The following is a 21,361-nucleotide window of genomic DNA, read 5'->3' as shown; positions in this document are numbered from 1 at the left end:
GTGCTTCAACCTAACACCAGACGAGAAGAGAGCTATATGCACTTTCCTGAGGGGAGTCAAAGTCCCAACTGGGTTTTCAGCAAATGTGAAGAAGATAGTGTCCATGAAGGACTTGTTAATAACACACTACAAAGCTCATGATTGTCATATTATGCTGATAGTGTTTCTACCTATTGCAATCAGGGCTATAAAGCCAGAGTTCTTGAAAATGGCCATCACCCGCATGTGCAACTTTTTTTGAAGATCTCACAGAAGACGATTGGCAAGCAAGAGCTAAGTGACCTACATGAATTTGTGGTGGAGACACAAAACCAACTAGAGATGTGTTTACCTCCTGCTTTTTTTGATATAATGCCACATATCATGATTTACATGGTTCATTAGATATAGGCTCTGGGCCCTTGCTACTTGCATGAAATGCGGTCCTACGAGCGGTTCATGTCGGTTCTAAGTCGATACGTGCATAATCGAGCATACCCAGAGGGCTCCATGATAGAGGGTTACAATACTGAAGAAGTCGTCGAGTGCTGTCAAGGGTACCTAAAAGTACAGAAAGGGATTGGTAAACCCAATTCTCATCACAAGGGTAGGCTGGCTGGGAAGGGCACTAGTGGTAGAAAAGTGTTCATCGACCATGATAACAAAGAGGTGAGTCAGGCACATTATAGTGTCTTGCAGAGTACACAACTGATGCAATCATACATTGATGAACACTTGGCTATCATTATGGCAGAGAGAAATGGTCATTCAGATGATTGGGTCATGAAACAACACAAGCAACGACTAACTACATGGTTGAAGGACCAAAACATACCGCCTGAAGAAACCATAGACTCTATTACCATCAATATGTTGGCGGTGGGGCCATCGAGACAAGTGACATCTTGGAATGCTTATGACATCAATGGGTATATGTACTATACTTACACCAAGGATAGTAAATATGTGAACCAAAACAGCGGCGTTCGAATAGAGGCTCTTGATGGATTGGGGCGAAAGATACAATACTTTGGCATCACTAAAGAGATATGGGAACTTGACCATGAAAGGGATATAACGGTGATCCTATTTCGATGCCGCTAGATCAAACAACACCAACTAAACGAGATCGGATTGAGAGTCCTGGACCTCGAGAATCTTGGCTACCAAGATGACCCTTGGGTGCTCGCTTCACGTGTCGCACAAGTTTTCTATATGTCTAACCCACAAAGTAACCTCCCCCCGAAGAAGAAGACAAAGCACATGGTTGCCTCCGGGAAACAGCACATTATTGGAGTTGATGGCGTTGACAATGTTGAAGCTTACAATAACTATGATGAGATGCCGCTATTCACAGACTTTCCTAAGAAGATCAGTGTTGTGGAAAAGAACCTACCCAAAGACATATTGCCATGGGAACGAAAAGGTGTCAAGGGGAAAGTCATTACAGCGGGCTAGCTAGTTGTTGAACATAGAGTATTTGTGTTAGTGTGTGTTTGTAAGACTTTATTTATGCATGCATGTGAGACTATATATTTATATATGTGTGTAAGACTACATATTTTTGTATGTGTGTGAGACTACATTTATACATGTGTGTGAGACTACCCTTTGCAACATCCAGATGAATCTATTTCAACATCCACTCTATTACTACTAAAACTTTATGAAATCACCTAACCCTGTTCAAATTTTGTCAAATAAAAAGATGACCAAAATAAAAGTTGTAGATAGTGATGTGTTCAACAACTTTTATATTCATCATCTTTACAGTTGAAATCATTTATTGGTTGAAAATCAGGTTTGAAGTTATCATTTTCTGAAATTCAAAATTTGAATTGTTCAAAATTTGTAACAAAGATAGATGACTAGACTAAAATGATAGAGCATGATTTTAGAAAATTTTAGGAAAAAAACCATCACATTTGCGGTTAGAATGAGTGAGAAAAACTAGTTACAAGTTTCAGCCACAGATTAAAAAGAGAAATCGCACTTGTTCATCATTGATCATCATGAACAGTTGTGATTTTTCTTTTTAATCTCTAGGTAAAATTTGTAACTAGTCTTTCTCTCTCATACTAACTCCAAATGTGATGATTTTTTTTTCTAAAATTTTCTAAAATCATGCCCTATCAAGTTACTGTGTTGATTTGGTTATTTTTTTTTCATTTGACAAAGTTTGAGCACTTCAAATTTTCAAATTAAAAAAATAACAAATTCGAACGAGATTTTCAACCATTAAATGATTTTAGCTGAAAAAGTGATGAATACCAAAGTTGTATAACTCATCAAGATCTATAACTTTTATTTTGATTATTTCTTCATCTGACAAAGTGATAGTAAACATTATTCACAAATCAATATGTTTCTCGTATAGTTCATGAAACTATGAGTCCTATGTGAATTTGTGAACAATGTTTACTAATACTTTGTCACATGAAGAAGTGACCAAAATAAAAGTTGTAGATAGTGATGAGTTCAACAACTTTTATGTTCACGACTTTTATTTTTGAAACCATTCAAGGTTTCAAAATCTTGTTTGAAGTTGTCATTTATTGAAATTCAAAATTTCAACTATTCAAATTTGGTCAAATGAAAATATGATCAAAATAAAAGTTGTCCATATTGATGAGTTCTACAACTTTGGTATTTATGAGTTTTTCAGCTGAAATCATTTACTCTTTCAAAATATTGTTTCAAGTTAAAATTGTTTGAATTTTAAATTTTGAATCGTTCAAATAAAGTCACATGATAAGATGACCAAAATAAAAGTTATACATGTTGATGAGTTATACAACTTTTATGTTTACAACATTTTCATTTTATTTCATTTAATGTCATAAAATTGTAGTCGAAGTTTTAAAATCTAAATTTTTAATTTTTGTTTTTTTATTTTCTATATTGTTTTTACTACAATTGTTTTTATATATATTTCTACATATATAGAATAATACAAAATAATATATTTGTGCATATATACAATTATTTTTATATTACTTTGTGTTTTTGTGATATAAAAAATATAGAATTAATAAAATAGAAAATATTTGTAGGGGCGGCTGGATCAGGAACCGCCCCTACAAATGCATTTGTAGGGGCGGCTGGATTAGGAACCGCCCTTACAAATCGTCCTGAGTATAAAAACAAGGGCGCACGGGTGAAAAATGTGTTGGGTGCTCTCTTCTTCCTCCCGACACCGTCAGGCTGCCCATCTCCACAGCGCTCTCTTCTTCCCCGTCGTCGCCGCCTCCCGGACCTCTCCCGACACCCGCGCCCCCTCTCCGCACCCCCAGACCTCTCCCGATGCTCGCGCCCCCTCTCCGCACCCACGCGCCCCATCTCCATGGCGGCTAGGGTTTTAGAGCCCCCGACCGACAGTGCTAGGGTTTTAAAGCCCCCAACCGCCGCCTCCTCCCCATCTCCATGTCGTCCACATCCACGACCAGGTCCGTTGCCGCCTCATTTCTGACCTTGAGGTACCGCGGGCTAACTCCCCGCCCTCCCGTGGCCCAGGTGCGTCGGCGTTCGTGCTCCCTCCCACGGTGAGCGGCCACGGTGCCTGAGCTCTCCAGTGTCCACACTCCTTCCCTAGCGTCCACACCTCCAACGTTGGGTGGCCTGGCTACCCATGCTCTTCAGCGTCCGTGCACCTCCACCGGCGTCCGCACTCCTCCATAGCTTCCCCTACACCTGACAGGTAATTCAGATCCACCACTACTGCTGCTCGCTGCTTGCTGCTCCATCACTTGCTCCTGATGCTTTACCCAATGTGCATTGCCTTAGATTGCCTATTGTTCCGTGGTATTCCGATCACTGTCATATGGGTTTGCCTGTTGTTGGGTTTAGCAAGTCTGCATTCTATCCAGACCATTTAGAATTACAATTAGGGCACAAAATGTTGCCCTGCTGGTGTTTTGAGGACTGATTAATATTACTTTTAAGACCTGACTATTATTGTAGGGTTGCTCTATTTGTGAATGCTTATGTGCCTTGGTTTGTCAATGCAATCCTAGTAGCTCATGAGATAGCTCATGAGAAGGCAGCTATGACATTGTATAGACCAGCCTCTTTAGGCTTGCTTGACATATAATTTTTTCCACCGAATTATGGGTCAGCAGCTAAAAAATTATGTGTCTTAGCTTTAGAAAAATTACATTAGCATGTTTCTGTGAGTTGTCATCTAGACTAATTGTTGTCGCCTTTTAGAAGCTGCATTATCAAAGGTTGTTTAGTTGATGGTGTGTTGTGTTTCAAGTAGTGATTTCAAGATGAAAGGTCAATCTCATTTTAAGACTAGATTACCTGTTTTGTAGCTTATATTTTACTTTCCTAGACTGCAGTTTTATGCTTATTTATGGGTTGGGAATGGCTATTTTCTTTTATTTTTTGGGAATGGTCTTAGCAATGTTGCAGTGTCTTACTACATATGTTTTGGAGCAAATGAGTTTACAGTGCCACGCTTTCATAGTTTCAGCCATGTGTAGGGTTAACTTATATGCTAATATTACTATTTTTACATCCTAGGACTCAATGTAATTTTTCCAAATCATAGTGTAGTTTTAGTATTTTTTGTTGGTGTAAGTTTTTGTTTTTGAGTTTTATGAATTGTGCTTAGGTGATCAACCTTATGCAATGAAAGATAGCTGATTTGTGTTCTTTTGCATATTCTCTACTGCTTATTCTTTATTTTTTTTCTTTTTTTGATCTTTTTTATGTGCTATCTGAACTGTGCTCATTTCCCCTGCAGTTACTTTATAGTAGTTAACTATTAGAGTTTTAGTTTCTCAATATTGTTGTATTTGTTTTCTTTTGGGTAGTGCAGTAGCATGTGTTAAGTTTTGTTAATTATCATATTTTGATCTAGCAAATGGGTTGGTTATAGAGTTATCTAAGTGGCTGCTGCTCTTAACTTCAGTTCAGTTATCGATTGAGTTCTCCATATTTTGACTAAAATGTGGCAATCCAGCTTTTGATCTGCAGATCAAAATCTGGTAACTGAAATGTGAAAATCTGGTTGATAGAGAAAGTCCTCTCTAGCTGCTGGCTCAACTGCTGGCTGCTACACTGCTAGCTGCTACTTCTATACTACTATCCTACTACTACTACTACTATTCTACTACTACTACTCTATACTACTCTAGTGTTGGCTGCTGCTCTGCCCTCTTCCCTATGCTACTAAGTGGCTCACTTCTACTACTCTATCTACGACTACTACTGTATCTAAGTGGCTGCTGCTCTTAACTACTGGCGGCTACACTTCTCTACTCCTCCTCTACTCTACTCCTCTACTATTACTCTATCTACTATTACTCCTTCTCTACTCTAATCCATTATTTACCACATCTAAGTTACTAGATTTTGATCTGCAGGGGTCTTCCAACCATGTCGGAGAAGTCAACTCCTATCCTCTATGTTTGGGAAGCAGCAGCTGCTTTTTTTTACACCTTTTCCTCTATATGTTTGTTAAGCAGCTGTTGCTTTTTTTTGCCAAATCTCCCTCTCCTCTCCTCTCCTTTGTTTTGCCGATGATGAAATTATCTAAGTCCATACATTATATGGAATATGAGCAGATGATCAAGAACTTATGAGAAACTTGGCATCATTAGCAGCCGCCCCTACATTACCTTCTCCTCTCTTCTCTGTTATGATGCCTTGATGCTCCAAGTTTAAGATCAGATGATGATTGACATGTTTCTGAGGCCTCTACTACTGCTACTACTCGTTTTTTTATATATTGTTGTTTTATAGGACTACTTTGGTTTATAAACCTTTTTTATTTCTTATACCTTCTCGCGTACCTAAAGCACACTTTCTTGCATCTATTAGAACAAAGTGCGAAATAATGTCATGGACACCAGACAGTGCAGCCCGATGCCCCGAGCATGATCAACAGCCAACCTATGAGGAGCATGCACTAGAGGACCAGCTTACTCAGGAGCAGTTTGATAACGAGGTAGAAAAGGATCTAGAAGTGATGCTTACTCAAGAGCAGTGTGATGAGGAGGAAGGGGGAGCAGAAGGAAGAGCAGGAGAGGTGCTGAAGGAGAAGAAGTTGATGATGATGATGATGATGATGATGATGAGGACTCAGAAGAGGGATATGTAAGTCCCAAGGATCCTTTCCCATGTGAAGCCAGAAGGAGACCAACGGAGGAAGATTTGGACATGGATTTTGACCCGAATGAGGAGGTAGGAAAAAAACCATAGCTTGTAAATTTTGCTAAAGATTTGGCTGTGTTACCTCTCCTAACACTTTGACATGTCATATATACAGGTCCCTCCTAAAACTCGGAAAAGATGACGTCGATGTCCGTGATATCTCGCTGGACAAGATGGAGTAGAGGAAAGGAGAGCAGAGGTAACAGCCACAGAGACGGATCATGATGCCTCTGCTCCACAACCTTAAGACACAACCACGACTACCAAGCCTAAGAGGAAACGAGGGGATAGAAAAGCAAATATATATCCTGATAAGGCATGCTTTGTGATAACGGAGGTCGGGCCAGCTAGGGAGATCCTTGAGCCGAAGGAATTAAGAGGATGATTCCGTAATGCGATCGGGGCCCTAGTAAGAGATAAATTGAACCCAGCAATCCATAACTGGAAAGAGGTACCAGAGAACAAAAAGAATAAACTATGGGACAGGCAGCTGAAGCTCAATTTTAGATTTCCGGAGGGTAAGCACGAACTGGTAAAAAAATGCTTTCAGGATGATGGGAGAGTCATTCCGACGTTGAAGGTCGGAGCTCAACAAGAAGTATATCCAAAAGGGGTTAACTCCCTTCAACGAGTTTGGCAAAATAACTCCTAGTCAATGGGTGGAGCTCGTGGCTCAAAAAACTTCACCGGATGCATTGGAGCTCAGTGCTCGTAACACTGAGCTGGCAAAGAGGAACAAACACCACCATCATCTAGGCCCCGATGGCTACTATGCCAAGGAAGAGCAGTTTAGGAAGATGGACGAAGAGGCCGCAGCTGCTATGAATATCGATGTGATGAATTTGAAGGTACGCTCAAGGAATTGGATATATGCGAGGAGTACAGAATCATCCGGCAGTAATCTTAAGTTTGATAAGCCAGAGACCCAAGAGGCAATATCAAGGATACTGAAATATGCTAAAGACAAGGAGAAGGGCTCATTCAATCCTTCCAGAGAGAGGGACGAGCTTAGCCTTGGCTTGGGAAATAAGGAGCACACAGGCCACACTAGGGGGCTAGGGAAAAGGACGACCTGGAAGCAAGGATTCGAAGAGGACAGGCACATGTACAAGAAATATGGTAGAGACAAGGAGACTAATCTTTAGCTCCAAGTGAAGGCTCTAGTTGCGAAGGCGTTGGAGGAGCAAGGACTGTCTATGGAGCCATGGATATTAATGACGCCGTCGGGAGAACTGGCATTAGTTGGTAGCCCTCCAAAAGTTCCTAGCAGCCAAGGTTCCACTGCAGCCACAACCCCCATCGATCACATACGGGAACCAACTAGTTGCACCTTGGTGTTTCTCAGCGGCCGACAGAACACTGTGATGGAGGTGGCAACGGGTGTGGCACATCCTCCCGGTGGCTTACACCACAATAATAAGATACCGCCGGACTACACTAGGGTCAAGGTGCATATCGTGAAGCCTGAGTTCATGCAGTGGAGGATAGACTACGCAACTCCTGAGGGGCAGGTGTTACTCGAAGATGTTATGGGGCAGTTCATCCTCTAGCACAAACGGGACATTATATTGACTGCTTCTTCGCCGCACCCCCTCTCCCAAATTTGGAGCGAGTTGTTGAGGTCGGGGAGATATTTTCACCATCTCGTGACCACCACATTCCTGAGATGCCACATTCTTCCCCGCCTCCTAGCGACCATGTGCCTGATGAGATGCCACAACCTTCTCCAGTTCATACAGAGCAAGTGCATGATGAGATGCCACAGTCTTCTCAACAAGCACAGTCGATACATGAACAACGAGTACCTTCTGAAGAAGGTGATGCACAAGAAGATGAGGACATGCCTGAATGGGAACTTCGAAAGAAGCATCAAATCACCATAAGGGCAGTTTATGTTTCGATGAAAGACGTCTCGTCGGTGTCCAAGTGGTATTCCCATGACCAGTTCAAGCCTGAGAACCAAGTTAAAAAAGTCATATCACGGGGTTCTGAGGAGGCCATCACTAGCAAACTCCACCAAATTGCAAAGCAGTACCAAATGTTGATGCCATCAAATGGTCAAAGGATTGCCCGAAAACATATGAAAGAGGCAAGCCCTTTCTACCAAACTGGGGCATGTAGCGCCTACCACTTGGAATGAGAAGGTTCCATGATTGGTACTTGCGTGTTCTCCCAACGAGCATAGACCTCATACAAGCATGCTTTCCCACTGGCACATTTGGAAGCCCAGCCGGAAAAATTGTCTTTGACTTCAATGGCATGCAGACATGCTTTCACCTGGGAGCAATGGAGATGAATCTAATTCGCACGTGGTGCCTGTAAGTCCTTATCCTCCCGATATGATATGAATGTAATCTTTGAATTTTATTGTAACTAACCCACACTGTGATTTGTAGAATGCAAGTGCACATTGTCAAACAAATGCCAAGTGTGAAAGTCGGGTATATAGAGCCTCAAGCTATAGCCCAAACAAATTTTAATTACTCTAAATAGTGGAAACTAGATGCCAAAGAGCTAGCTGCTGCAAAGACTCTTCGTGAGAAAGAGCACATCCGTACGGCAAAACTAAGAGAAGAGTCCCTTAAGGTTGTGGCATACATTGCCCTGGCTTTCAAAATTCTCCAACAACACTCTACTATATGGCTACCATACAACTTCGAGTAAGTTCAACTCTATACTTAAAGCTTTGTTCGATATATTTTATTCGATGCAAAAGAGCTTATCTAGTTCTATGATTAAATCCATGCAGCAACCACTGGATTTGTATAGCCGTCGATGTCGGAAGGAGCATGGCATGGGTCTTTGATTCAATAGATAGGGACCCGGTGACATACAAAGACTTCATATCGATTCTCAAGACGTATACATATCGACAATCATCATTACCTTATATGTTTGTATACATACTTGTAACGTTCACTTTTGGATACTAACAAGTTGTATTTGCTAAAATAATTTAAATAGGGCATTTAGGTTCTATGTCACTAACCATCACGGAAGGCATGATCCAGCAAGGAAGGAAAAGTTGGCTATAAAAACACTATGTGCGGTAAGTGTAACTTACTTCTTCAGTACTCCATTACATGGTTGTCAAAAGCGTTACTTAACATTTTCATATGCAAAACACACAGTGCCCCAAGCAAAAACATGGGAGTGTACATTGTGGATACTATATATGTTCTATGATGAGTAACACCGGTGCCTATAGGAGACACCCCTTAAGGGTAAGTTTGAACCTTTTCACCCGTAGTATAAAAACTTCGTACATGGTATGAAATACTAAACCAAAACTTGTTCTCTTGTAGTGGAAAGAAGAGAAAGAAATGAAAAGAGACCATACAAGGATGACCAACTCTTAGAGCTCGTCGGCGACCTTTGCAACTTCATATTGGACTAGATTGTACATGTCAAAAGCACGTACCATGACCGAGAGTCTGACTTAGGTAGAAATCCTTAGTACCAACATCTTCGTGATACTGAAAGGCTAGCTCTAGAACGTTGATAATAATGTGTATGTAATTTGACATACACATTGTTACCTTGTAAATTATGTCTATTTAATGATGGATTGTATATATTATTGTGAATTGGACTTGTAATTGTAGTTTATATAATACTCTTGTGTTTGTAGTCTAAGGGGTTCAGAACGCTGATCGCGGGGCGTTCGGCAACGCGAACGCTGGATGGAATACGCGGAAACAAACAGTGTTCAGGTCGAATTTGAATTGTAAATTTAAATTTTTTTTGGCGGGAAAATATACTGTAGGGGCGGTTCTAGATTGAACTGTCTCTACAAACAGATATTATAGGGGCGGCCGGTACTACAGCCGCCCCTATAAATCGATTTGTAGGGGCGGCTGCACAAATCGATTTGTAGGGATGGCCTGAGAACCGCCTCTACAAATACATGATTTGTAGAGACGGTTTGGTAGGGGCGGCTGGCTAAACTGCCCCTACAAATGGTTACGAGCCGCCCCTAAAAAACGTTTCTGTAGTAGTGTTAATGACAAGCTAGTCCAATAGCTCTATCCTTCGGGTGTGGCATCCCACCCTGTAATCCCAGTAGGTTGAGAGAATGAAAAGAAGCTTTTTAGTAATGGCATATATGACTATATGAAATATATGATTTCTCTGACTATTGACTCCGGGGTACCAAGTGCACGTATTTTAAAGAAGCTAAAGTGAGGTATTCGTGGATCAAGAGCAAAAGGCTGGTCGAATCCAATAGTATATCGCACCTGGAGTTTCAATGTTTCATGCTCGACCCTAGCTACTCCTTCTGGATTTTGAATTTAATTTTCCTCTCCCTCACAAGTGACAACAAATATAATACGCTGGGAAAGGCACACATACTCTCGATCCTTAATTAATTTGCTTATATAGAAAGAAAGAGGCAAGAGCCATCGGCATCCTTATTTTTCCAACCTTTCTATATCACGAGTGGCATTTATCAGCACCTAAGACTATCTCCAACAGGAGGAACCTAAAATAGAGACTCATTCTACAATTTATGTCACGCGCAGTAAAAGGGTCGCACACCCAAATCTTTCGTTCTCCAACAGCGACCGCAAAAGAGTGGCAGCCTGCCTGTCCCCTGCGTCTAAAAATGCATGGCCTAAAAAAACGCGACCTCGAAGCTTCCTACGACCGGATCCACCGACGGCGTCACGGCGTCCACGGCCGCCCCGGTCTTCACCCCCTCCCCCTGCGCCGCTTGCCACTACCGCCGCCCAAGCCTGCCCTACGCGGCGAGGGCGACCCGCTCGATCTCCGGCAACGCCGACTCCGGTCCTCTCCACCGCCCAGGCCTGCCCTCCGCGCAGCAGACTCGCTGCCACACCGGACGGTCCTATGCGCCACACGGTGCGCATGGCGCCTCGCCCTCATGCAACCTCGGCCGCGCCCCGCTCCCACCGTGGACCCATCCCAGCCCCCGGCCAGAGTTCCTCTTTCCCATGGGTGGGCGTGTGGGAGCTCCGCTGCCGCCGCCTCGGTCGAGCGCGCGGGAGCGCCTCCCTCCGGCGTTCCCTCCCTGCGAGATCTAGCGAGCGCTGGGCGAGCGCCAGCGAGCACCTCCGCCCCCATGCGGCGCTGCTCATCACTGGCGGCGGGGGAGCGGGTCCAGATCCGGCAAGGCAACCAAGGCCGGCGGCTCCTCTCCCCACCGGCGGCGCGCATCCTCCTGCCCCACCTGCGGCACGCGGTCGTGGCTGCTCCTCCTCCACCGGTGGTGGCTCCCTCTCCCCTTCCGGTCAGCTTCCTCGACGTCTGCGTAGATGGCCCCCACGGCGGCGGCGGCGACCCGAGCGCACGGAGATTTGGATTCGAGGAGAGAGGCGATGCTTATTTGGGTGGTGCATCGCGTCCCACCCAAAATAGGTTGCTCGTTTGCGTCGTCTGTTGGAGAGCGTTTTTCACCGATAAAGCCACCTGCAGTAGTCATTTTGGTTTTGCATGCCGTGATGCATGAGTTGTTGGAGACAGTCTAATGCAGATTGGGCAGTCATTTATTTCGCGGACATGGGCAGCTGGCATTCCTACACAGGCCAATAAGTGCTACCGGCATCTGTCACAACTGGAGTCCTGTGGTTTTCAGCGTGAAGACTGTTTTCATGCCTGTGTAAAATGCCCCTATGCAGTGGCACTTCGACATGCAGCTCACTGGTTGCTACCGTCTGAGGAAGATTTGACTTTTACAGGACCTGATTGGTTGCTGGTGCTGCTGAATAGATCCTCTCCAGAAGTGATCGCCAATTTTCTCATGATTTTTGTGGCGGGCTTGGAGTGTGAGGAATGGTGTACTACGTCGACGTTATCTATTGAGGGATCAGTTACCTTCCTTACTCGGTACATGGACTCTTTCATGCTTTGTAGACGGAAGAATGTGCAGGTTGACAACAAAGGGAAGCGATGTGTATTGCCTGGTGGTGCGCGGCAGACCCATGTGTTGCCAATGAAAGTGCATAAAGGATGGCTTCCACCGGAAGCTGGTACTCTAAAGATAAATGTTGATGGGGCTTTTTTTCCTGAATCTGGCAGGGCTGCGGTGGGGGTGATTATTAGAGACCATGAAGGCCACACGAAGTTATCAGCTTGGCGCTTACTTGTCCATTGCAGGGATGCGGAGGAAGTGGAGGTCGCGGCGTGTCGTGAAGGGATTTCTCATGGCTGCCCGATGGCCTGATCTACCAATGGTGATTGAAACAGACTGTGCTTCTGTTGTTGAGAGGCTGAAGAGCAAGGAGCAGGATCGCTCAGCGACGTGGTCGCTAATACATGAAGTGCGGCTTGCTATGGAGGATTTATGCAGTTTAGATGTCGTTAAGATTAGCAGGAGTCAAAATAATGTAGCTCATGAACTCGCTCATTTTGCTATTAGGTCGGGTCATCCTCAAGTTTTTTTTAGTTCTTTTCCTGAGTTTGTTTTGTCTTTGGTATGTAATGATACTATGTAATTATTAATAATGTTTTTTTCGCAAAAAAAAAAGAAAAATCAGCTTTTGATTTTGTACCATGCGCGTGTGCAAAGCCACCTTTACAGACTTGACTTTTCCGTGTCTATATTTAGTCTTCACTCTTCAATTAACTCAGATTTGGGCAGCGATATGCCGGATGCGTGTACTCCGCTCTTATCCTCTGCTTTCTCTATATCAATTTCAAATTTTCAGCGATAGATAGATTTCTGATAATTCTGATATTCCTATTTCACAAGTATTCTATCAACCCTTACTCCCGCAATGGCAAGGATTTTATGAGACATAAACCGTGTATGATACCTACAATTAGTTAACTAACATAAATTACTTATATTAATTTACACATTTTTTGTTTGTTCGTATGCATACAGATACTCCTACTAAATCTCTATCCAGTTATTGTTGATAAACTTATCAGTACTGATCTATATGTTTTTTTTCATCCATACCCATCGCTACTATAGAATAAACAATCATTGCCGGCCTATCACTGCCAGAATTTTAAAACCGACATTAATAGATGCATCACGGCTGGTTCGTTAGAAAAAAAGGCCATCACTATCGGATTTTCTAATAAATCAACGGTGATAGATATTATCACTACTGGTTGGTAATAAAAGCCGACAGTAATGTCTATCACTGTCGGATTGCATTACAAACCGCCAGTGATCCATATGCGCCGGACCCAAAAATTTTATTCATCCCGGTTAACTCTCACTGACGTCCATGCACTCTCTCTCTCTCCGCTCCCTATCTATCCACAAATATCGGATTCCACTGCTCCTCCCAGCTCCCTAGAGCTCCTCCTCCCAACCTCCAAAAATCTCCTCACCAAATCCACCCCAGCAGACGCTCCACCCCGCCGCGGGCATGAGGCTGCCGCGGGCGCCGGCGACCGGTCGGGACCCAAGCGCGGCGTGGGCATGAGGCCACCACAGACGGCGGCGAGTGGTCGGGACCACGGCGCGGCGCGAGCACAGATCCACCCTGGCGGGAGCATGGCGAGCGGCGCGAGCATGGATCCACCCCGGCGGCTTCTTCCTCCTGGCGCTGGCGAGCAGCTCGGCGCGGATCCACCCAGTGGCTTCCTCCTGGCGCTAGCGAGCGTCTCAGCGTGGATCCACCCAACGGCTTCTTCCTCCTAGCGCTGGTGAGCGGCTCGACGCGGATCCACCCGACGGCTTCTTCCTCCTGGCCTCCCCTCCCCTCCCTATATGTTGTATGAATCCATCTGTGGAATCTCAATTTGTGGATGAGTTGATGTGTGATGTATTGAACCCTTCTCCTTTGTCTGTGATGTACAAATTGATTTGTGGATGAGTTGATTTGTGATGTGTTGAATCCCTCCTCGTTTGTATGTGATGTATGAATTGTTTCTTGGATGAACTGCGGTGGTAGCCGGGTTTCTTGCATGAATTCCTCCTCGTTTGTGATGTATGAATTGTTTCTTGTATGATTTGTGGACGAGCATGCTCCAGCGAGTATGCTTGCTGGATTCCTTTTTTTGGTTTTTTTTAAGGCCTGTCAGTGTCGGGTGAAGTACCGGCAGTGTTAGCAAAGAGGCATCACTGCCGATTACCTTGTGGCGGTTCAAATTCCAGCAGTGATATGCCCTTTGGAACCGGCAGTGTTTCCTTGTTCTATAGTAGTGCATGGCACATCCGTGTATCTTCAATATGCATTTCGGTGGAACATTAGCTTAAATTACGGTGACTCAACTCATGTCTCACGATGCCATGAATCTATATTATGATTTTTGCTATGGTTTGGAAGTCAAAAGATCCCAAATATCATGATTTATTCTTTAAATCATGGATACTTTACATATCATCTTTAAAGAAATAACACACAGCTCTCCTGCATGTTTAAGGAAAACAATCGTGACACATTACAAGGTAGTAATTATGTTACAACTTCATAGCATTGCAACCTGTAACCTTATATCATAATTTTTTCCTTCCTCGAAAGAAAACTATGAAGCAACTTGTAACACCCTATCAAAACATACTTAGATATTTTGCCACATAAACCCAACGACGGAAGAAACAAACAAAGCGGTATTCTATTTTTCATAGAACGCTGCCTCTTGGCACCTCTAGTTTTTACCTCTCGGATCTCGCAAGAGCTTACATAGCTATAGTAAGGCGGAATCCGAGACCTCCATAATAGGAACTCAAATTTCTCACTAGGCTTAATGTTTCCATACAACACATCTTGAAAACTAGAAGATATCTCGCATGTTGCTGCGTGACTTTTTGAGAAATAAAAATGTTACATGAGTTAAACCTGCATGTTCTTACATCTATTCTTATCAAAATTGGGCAAGACAACCAAAAGATCGAATAAAAAACTAATAGAATTAGATCAAATTCTAAGACGGAACGACAAAACAAATGGCAATATATGAACGTCTTCTATATGTCTTATATATTAAAAGTAGTAATTGTTCTTAGTGTGGAGATGATGTAGATACTAAGAGGTTGAAAGTAAGTGGGATAGCATGGCTATTAGTGGGAGATGGTGTGGAGAGTTAGTGGGAGATGATGTGGATGGCTTGCATGTTGATATAAAACTTGTAGTGGGGACTAGCTTTATAAGAGATATAGATCTATCTTTGGAACCTCCTCTTCTGAAGAGCGTTGAAACTGACAATAATTCACAAGATGTTCAGATGGTGTGGCTGTCTTCCAAAAAAGTACAGTCTATTCTGGTTTATAAGATCAAATGGACGCACACCAAATTCAGAGATATTTTTCAAGACGACCCCTCTCATCAAGGCTAAAACCTTGTGCCAAAATTGGATGTCAAAGTTGTCCCTCAGCAAATAAGCAGTCACGTTCGCACTAATAAGGGTTCCACTCAGGATCCTGGCTATCTCCATGGCAATGTGGGCAAACCTTGGGTGCATTCTGGGATCCATGCTTTCAAATATAAGTGTCATGAAGAAATATCGACATATACTTCAAACATTAGAGGTGGTGCTGTTCCAAACTTGATTATCTTGTCAGATCGGCTAGTGACTATGATTTTACTACCATTTGGTGCTCGCTGTTTAGAAGATGAACACAACCTATTCCATGCATCTTCATTGAGATCATCAACTAACTCAACAACAATTAGCAATCTCGTGTCGCTATTCGAGTTAGACACGTGATTTTGATGTTCTGCTGCACATGCTTCTCTCAGTATAGCGAGGTCATAATCTGCAAGATCATGGCTGTGCAAAAACAAAGTTTCAGAGAAATGGTTATGGACTCTTTCATCCTTGCAAACATGACAGACAAAGGTGCTTTTGCAAACATTGTATGGACCCACAATCGGTAGAACCTCTAGGTCTTCATAACCATGGGGTTGTGTATGCAACAGAAAGCTGATGACAAGTTGTACTTCCATTTGGTGGCCAAACATACAATTGCTCAACAGTAGATGCATGCTACATGGTTGGCGGTACAGGCAAGGGTAACTCGTCAAGAAAACAACCAGCTCTTTCACATCAAGGATCACAGAGCTCAAATTGTCAAAAGCATCTTGCAATTGTTCCAAATTCTCTGTCTTTTTATTGTAAGAAGATATACTTCATTCTGAGAAAATTTACTTTGCACAGAGACAAAGAATGACTCACAACAGAATCCTTGCTGTCCTCCACATCACGAGATTTGCATCTGGAAGTGTCAAGTATGTAATTGCCTTGGTACATGGCATCTCTCAGCATGCCGAGCTGCTGCAACATAGCCTGGTTCGTGATGTGGCGTCCTGTGGCCTCGTCGGTGATGACCTGTGCCCCAAGGACAACCTTCTGCAGTTTGTCCTCAACATCAGGCCCCTTCCGCTTGGATGTTTTGCTGATGACGAAACTTATGGATCTAGTGATCGCCTCACCAAGCACTGCAGAAAATATCATGTCCATTTCCGGGCTCTTTCTCTTATTAGGAGGATCACACAGTGGGTGGAGGATGTCCTTCACAGTTGTTCCGGAATCTCCGTGTGTTTTACTGGAGGAATAGAGAGCATGATGCAGAGTTTTAACGCAGCAGGTCGAGGACGGAGCGAGGGACAGAGTTACTTTGGTGACGAGCAACCTTTCAGACCATTCAGTGCACTCAACAGTTCAAGCCTGCCAGCTGAGAAAGGTCGTAAGCCACCTACTGCGAAACTTCCTAACCTTAGTGACGCGGAGCCAATAGCCATCACTATCTATGTAACTTGTTTGCACGTCTTCCCTGACACATAGGTGGTAGGCTAATGGCAAGCTAAGCCATTCCAGTTATTTCCACATCTAGCAGCATCAACTTTGGATGATTAATCACCCAAGCTGGTGTCATAGACGGGCGTTGGTTCCAGAGGCCCGCCGTCCAACATCTATTATGCGCATAAAAGACTAGATTGGGGAAAACTTGGAACAACTCGATAGAGAAGAGAGTGTGCGATTTATGTGTCTCGCACGAGGCTATTGATGGGACTCTGTACTTATACACGGGCAGAGGAAGGAGGATGCACCTGAATGGACGGAGTTACTAGGACGAATGTAGAGTCGGGAGGACGCACCTGGACAGGCGGAGTTACTGGGACAGAGGCCCGTGCATAGCATGGCATGGCACGGCTCGGCCCGGAGGCACACTCTTAGCCTATGTCAACTTCTCAATAGAAGCGCACATAGTGCACCCATTTAAGTTGGTTCAGTCAAAATCTCCTACGAGACTAAAACTATAATGCACCTTAGCATTTAATACAAGCATATGATTTAATTGAATTAAAAATGAGCCAAGTCCAAATCTAATCCAACAACTGCTGATCGGATTACCTCTCAGAGCTCTGCTACAGTCAGAGCACTCCACTCATCTGCCGCTCTGCTACGGTCTGCAGAACGAAGCAGAAGATGGAGTGGGCAGCCCAAGATACAGGTCCTCATCTCAACCATCAATGTCATGATACATCTCCATGGCCACATATATACTTCAACGGGACGGACGGCTGCAGGTTCATTAGCGAGGTGGCAGAGGGACTGCCCATCACAAATCATAAATCAAGATTCAAGATCATGAGGCTCTGTTCTGGGTTCAAATCTATAGCTAATTTCAAAGAAGCAATTGTGTCAACACTACTTTTTCATCGGTCAGGACATCCCACCACATATCACTCTCTCCCCTCTGCATCTAGCTATGGCACAAAGTATAATTCCAAGATGTAAATTACAATATATGACATGATTGTTGCATAAATCCATGAGCCGTCGTCTTGGTCATGTTTGCTAGCGAAAACATAAAAGGGAGAAGAAAAGGCATGTCCTGGGCAAAATAATGGCTATCAATTCATTTAACTCAGGGAAATATAGAGGTTGAAAAATCCACTTTGCACATGACGAGGTAGTAACTTACTAACAGTAGTACAGTTCACAAGGTTGCAACCCATAACATCCTCTCAATCAAACCTGTATATGACACCCTATCAAAATATGCTCAGATGTTTCACCTCATAAGCCCAACAACAGAAGAAATTTCAACAAACATGATTCCATTTTTATTTAGTAGAACGTTTCCTCTTGGTAGCTGCAATTTTTTGCTGTCGAATCTCACAAGAGGTAACATAGCCATAGTAAGGTGGAATCCGAGACTTCCATGATAGGAACTCAAATTTCCCATGAGGCTTCACATTTCCATACAACACGTCTTGGATGCTGATCTTTGGAACCTCCTCCGACGAAGAGCGTTGAAACCGAGAATGGAGTACAAGCTCATCAGACGGTGCGGCCATTCTCCAAAGATGTACAGGCCTTTTCTGGTTTATAAGATCAAATGGATGCCCACCGTATTTGGAGACATTCTTATGGATGACCCATCTTAAGAAGGTTAAAACCTTGCACCAAAAGTGAATGTCAAAGTTGTTCCTCAACAAAGAAGCCATGAAGTTTGCACGAATGAAGCATACACTAAGCAACCTAGCTATCTCCATGGAGACGTGTGCAAACCTTGGATGCATCTCAGCGTCCATGCTTCCAAATGTAAGTGTCTTAAAGAAATACCAGTATGCTTCACGCGATAGATACTTCAGATGTAGAGGTGGTGCTGTTCCAAACTTGATGATTTTGTCTGACCGGCTTGTGACTATGATTTTACTACCCTTTGGCACGTGTTGTTTATAGCAAGAGCACCATTTATTCCATGCATCTTCGTTAAGATCACCAGCTAATTCAACAACAAAAAGCAACCTCCTATCTTTGTTTGCGTTCAACAAATGATTTTGATGTTCCACCTCACATCCTCTGCTGTGTGTAGCGAGGTCATAATTTGTAAAATCATGGCCACTCAATAAAAGAATTTCTGAGAAATGATCACGAACTCTTTCATCCTTGCAAACATGAGAGACAAGGGTGCTCTTGCCAACTTCGTATGGACCAACAATTGGCAGGACCTCTAATTCTTCAAAACCACGAGGTTGTGTATTCAACAGGAAGCTAATAACAAGATGTGCTTCCATCTGGCGGCCAAACATGCAGTTGCTCAGCAGCAGATGCATGCTATAAGGCTGGCGGTACATCCGAGGGTAGCTCGTCAAGAACCCAACCAGCTCTTTCACATCAATTACCATAGAGCTCAAATTGTCAACAGCATATTGCAATTGTTCCAAAATCTCCGTCTTTCTATTGGAAGAAGATACTCCTCTAAGAAAATTTATTTTGCACAGAGACAAAGAATGACTCACAACAGAATCCTTGCCATCCTCCAAATCATGAGATTGGTATCTGAGCATCCGCAGTGTATAGAATCAATCCTGTGTCTATAAAATGATGTGATGTTCCCTGTTAATTTGGTCACAATGTATAGAACTGGGGGTTGTATTTTTAAGCGGGCCCATAGTATATTAAAATATCGGCAGCCCCACCTTTTCACGCTTACACCCGGCCACCCACCGGACTCAGCAGGTACCTGTCTCATCTAGAGAGAGAAGATGATAGGAAAGAAAAGAGTATTTTATTTCATGGAAGCCGGTTCGATGGATGGACGCTGGATCTATATAGAACCGATGCTGCAGTGTATAGATGCAGGTCTGATGTGCATCGACCCGGCCTAGGACCCTCCACTGCGGGTGCTCTAAGTGTCGAGTATGTAATTGCCTTGGTGCATGGCATCTCCCAGCATGCCCAGCTGCTGCAACATAGCTTGGTTTGTGATTCCCCGTCCAGTGGCCTCGTCAATGATGACCTGTGCCCGAAGGAGAACCCTTTTGAGGCTGTCCTCAACATCCGGCACCTTCTGCTTGGAGCTTTTGCTGACGACGAAACTTATGGATCTAGTGATCGCCTCACCAAGCAATGCAGAAATTATCAAGTCCATTTCCAGACTCTTGCTATTATCCGGAAGATCGCACAGTGGGTGGAGGAGCAAAGAGAAGAAGTGTCGCAATTGTTCCAAAATCTCCTTGTGTTTTACTGGAGGGGAATAGAGACCTTTCACAGTTTTAACGCAGCAGATTGAGGAGGGAGGGAGGGACAGTTACTTAGTCGAATCAGTGCGCTCCAACAGTTCCAGCTACCTACTACTGCAACTTCTTTGCCTGTCACAAACCTACCCGCTGAGAAAGGTACATCTTTTCACTACCTAACCTTAGTGACGCAGAGCCAATAGCATCACAATCCAATGTAACTTGTTTGCAAGCCTTCCCTGCAACATAGGCATTCCAATTATTTTTCACATCTATCTATCTAGCAATGCATACTTGGTTAGGGTGCACAGCGGATTCGGCACAGCTTGCTATTCATAGGAGCTGTTTTTCTCTCTCCGATCAAAATGAACCGGAAGCCGGAAGAAGCCATGATTTGTAGCTTTTCCGGTTCCGACTACTCTAGTACTGTAGCGAGGAGCCCGAAGAAGCTCTGCCAAACACGTCCTTATTCATCTTGTCTAAGTGCATGATCGCAAGTGTGTGGGAGGTTCAAGAGGCATGCCCTCTCGTTCTTGTCTAAACGTTTCGTGTTTTCACCGTTTGGAAGTGATTTTGTCGTTCCAGCTGAGAATATAGAACGTTTCAGCTTGCCAAACTCACCCTAAATCTCATTTTGCAGTCACGATCTAAATTGATGCTTTTCAAGTTGGACACTTAAAAGGAATGAAAAAAGGTAAATGGGAGTCGCAGGTGCTGCTGCATGCACCCTTTTACCATGGCCCGAGTTGGCCTGGTCAGGCGAACGAGTAAGCTTGTGTGGATTAGGCCAGTCTCAATTGCGTTGTTTCCAAAAATATCATGTTATATAGAATGAAATGAAACTTGGATGAAACATCCTCCCTCAATACAAAGTTTTATTTTAGAGTTTCATAAGCATTTAATTTCATGACTCAGAGAGAGTTGGTAATCGTGTTAAGAGAGTTTCTTTTAGATGAAACTTATTTCTTCTCTCTCTTCTTAAATATACTGCCACGTCAACAAAAATGCCTATGTGGCAACCTATTTAATGCAAATAAAACTCATATGAAACTTACATCGAGACTGGCCTTAGAGAGCTTCCATATAATCCTTTTTATTACCTTTGATTTGAGATTTATTTGGACTTTCCTGAATATACAAGGCCCAAACCCAAATTTTAACATAATATTGGCGGTACTTTTTCAATTTCTACTAGCATTTTCTGAACCACAGGTGTGAAAAGTCAGTGAAAATACCGATGTTCCACTAACGTCAACTTAAGAACCGTCAATGTAGATCTTTTTTTACACTAGTCTTACAGATTTCACAAATCGTGAGGGAAAAATAGC

At 43.4% G+C, this 21,361-nt stretch overlaps 1 protein-coding gene and 1 pseudogene across 1 annotated transcript; both read right to left on the bottom strand.

Annotated features, from left to right (window-relative positions):
- Nucleotides 1-13,442: 13,442 nt before the first annotated feature.
- LOC136543144 (uncharacterized) lies at nucleotides 13,443-16,521 on the bottom strand (annotated as a pseudogene).
- A 1,610-nt stretch (nucleotides 16,522-18,131) lies between these two features.
- Nucleotides 18,132-19,945, bottom strand: LOC136543143 (putative disease resistance protein RGA4). Its single transcript, XM_066535683.1, has 2 exons — nucleotides 19,705-19,945; nucleotides 18,132-19,357 (listed from the first exon to the last, which is right to left on the bottom strand). Exons 1-2 carry the CDS (start codon nucleotides 19,943-19,945, stop codon nucleotides 18,132-18,134), a joined length of 1,467 nt encoding a protein of 488 aa, XP_066391780.1.
- Between the last annotated feature and the right edge of the window lie 1,416 nt (nucleotides 19,946-21,361).

The sequence above is a fragment of the Miscanthus floridulus genome, chromosome 3, assembly GCF_019320115.1.
Source record: "Miscanthus floridulus cultivar M001 chromosome 3, ASM1932011v1, whole genome shotgun sequence".
Lineage (NCBI taxonomy): Eukaryota > Viridiplantae > Streptophyta > Magnoliopsida > Poales > Poaceae > Miscanthus > Miscanthus floridulus.
This window is presented reverse-complemented; position numbering and strand designations above follow the sequence as displayed.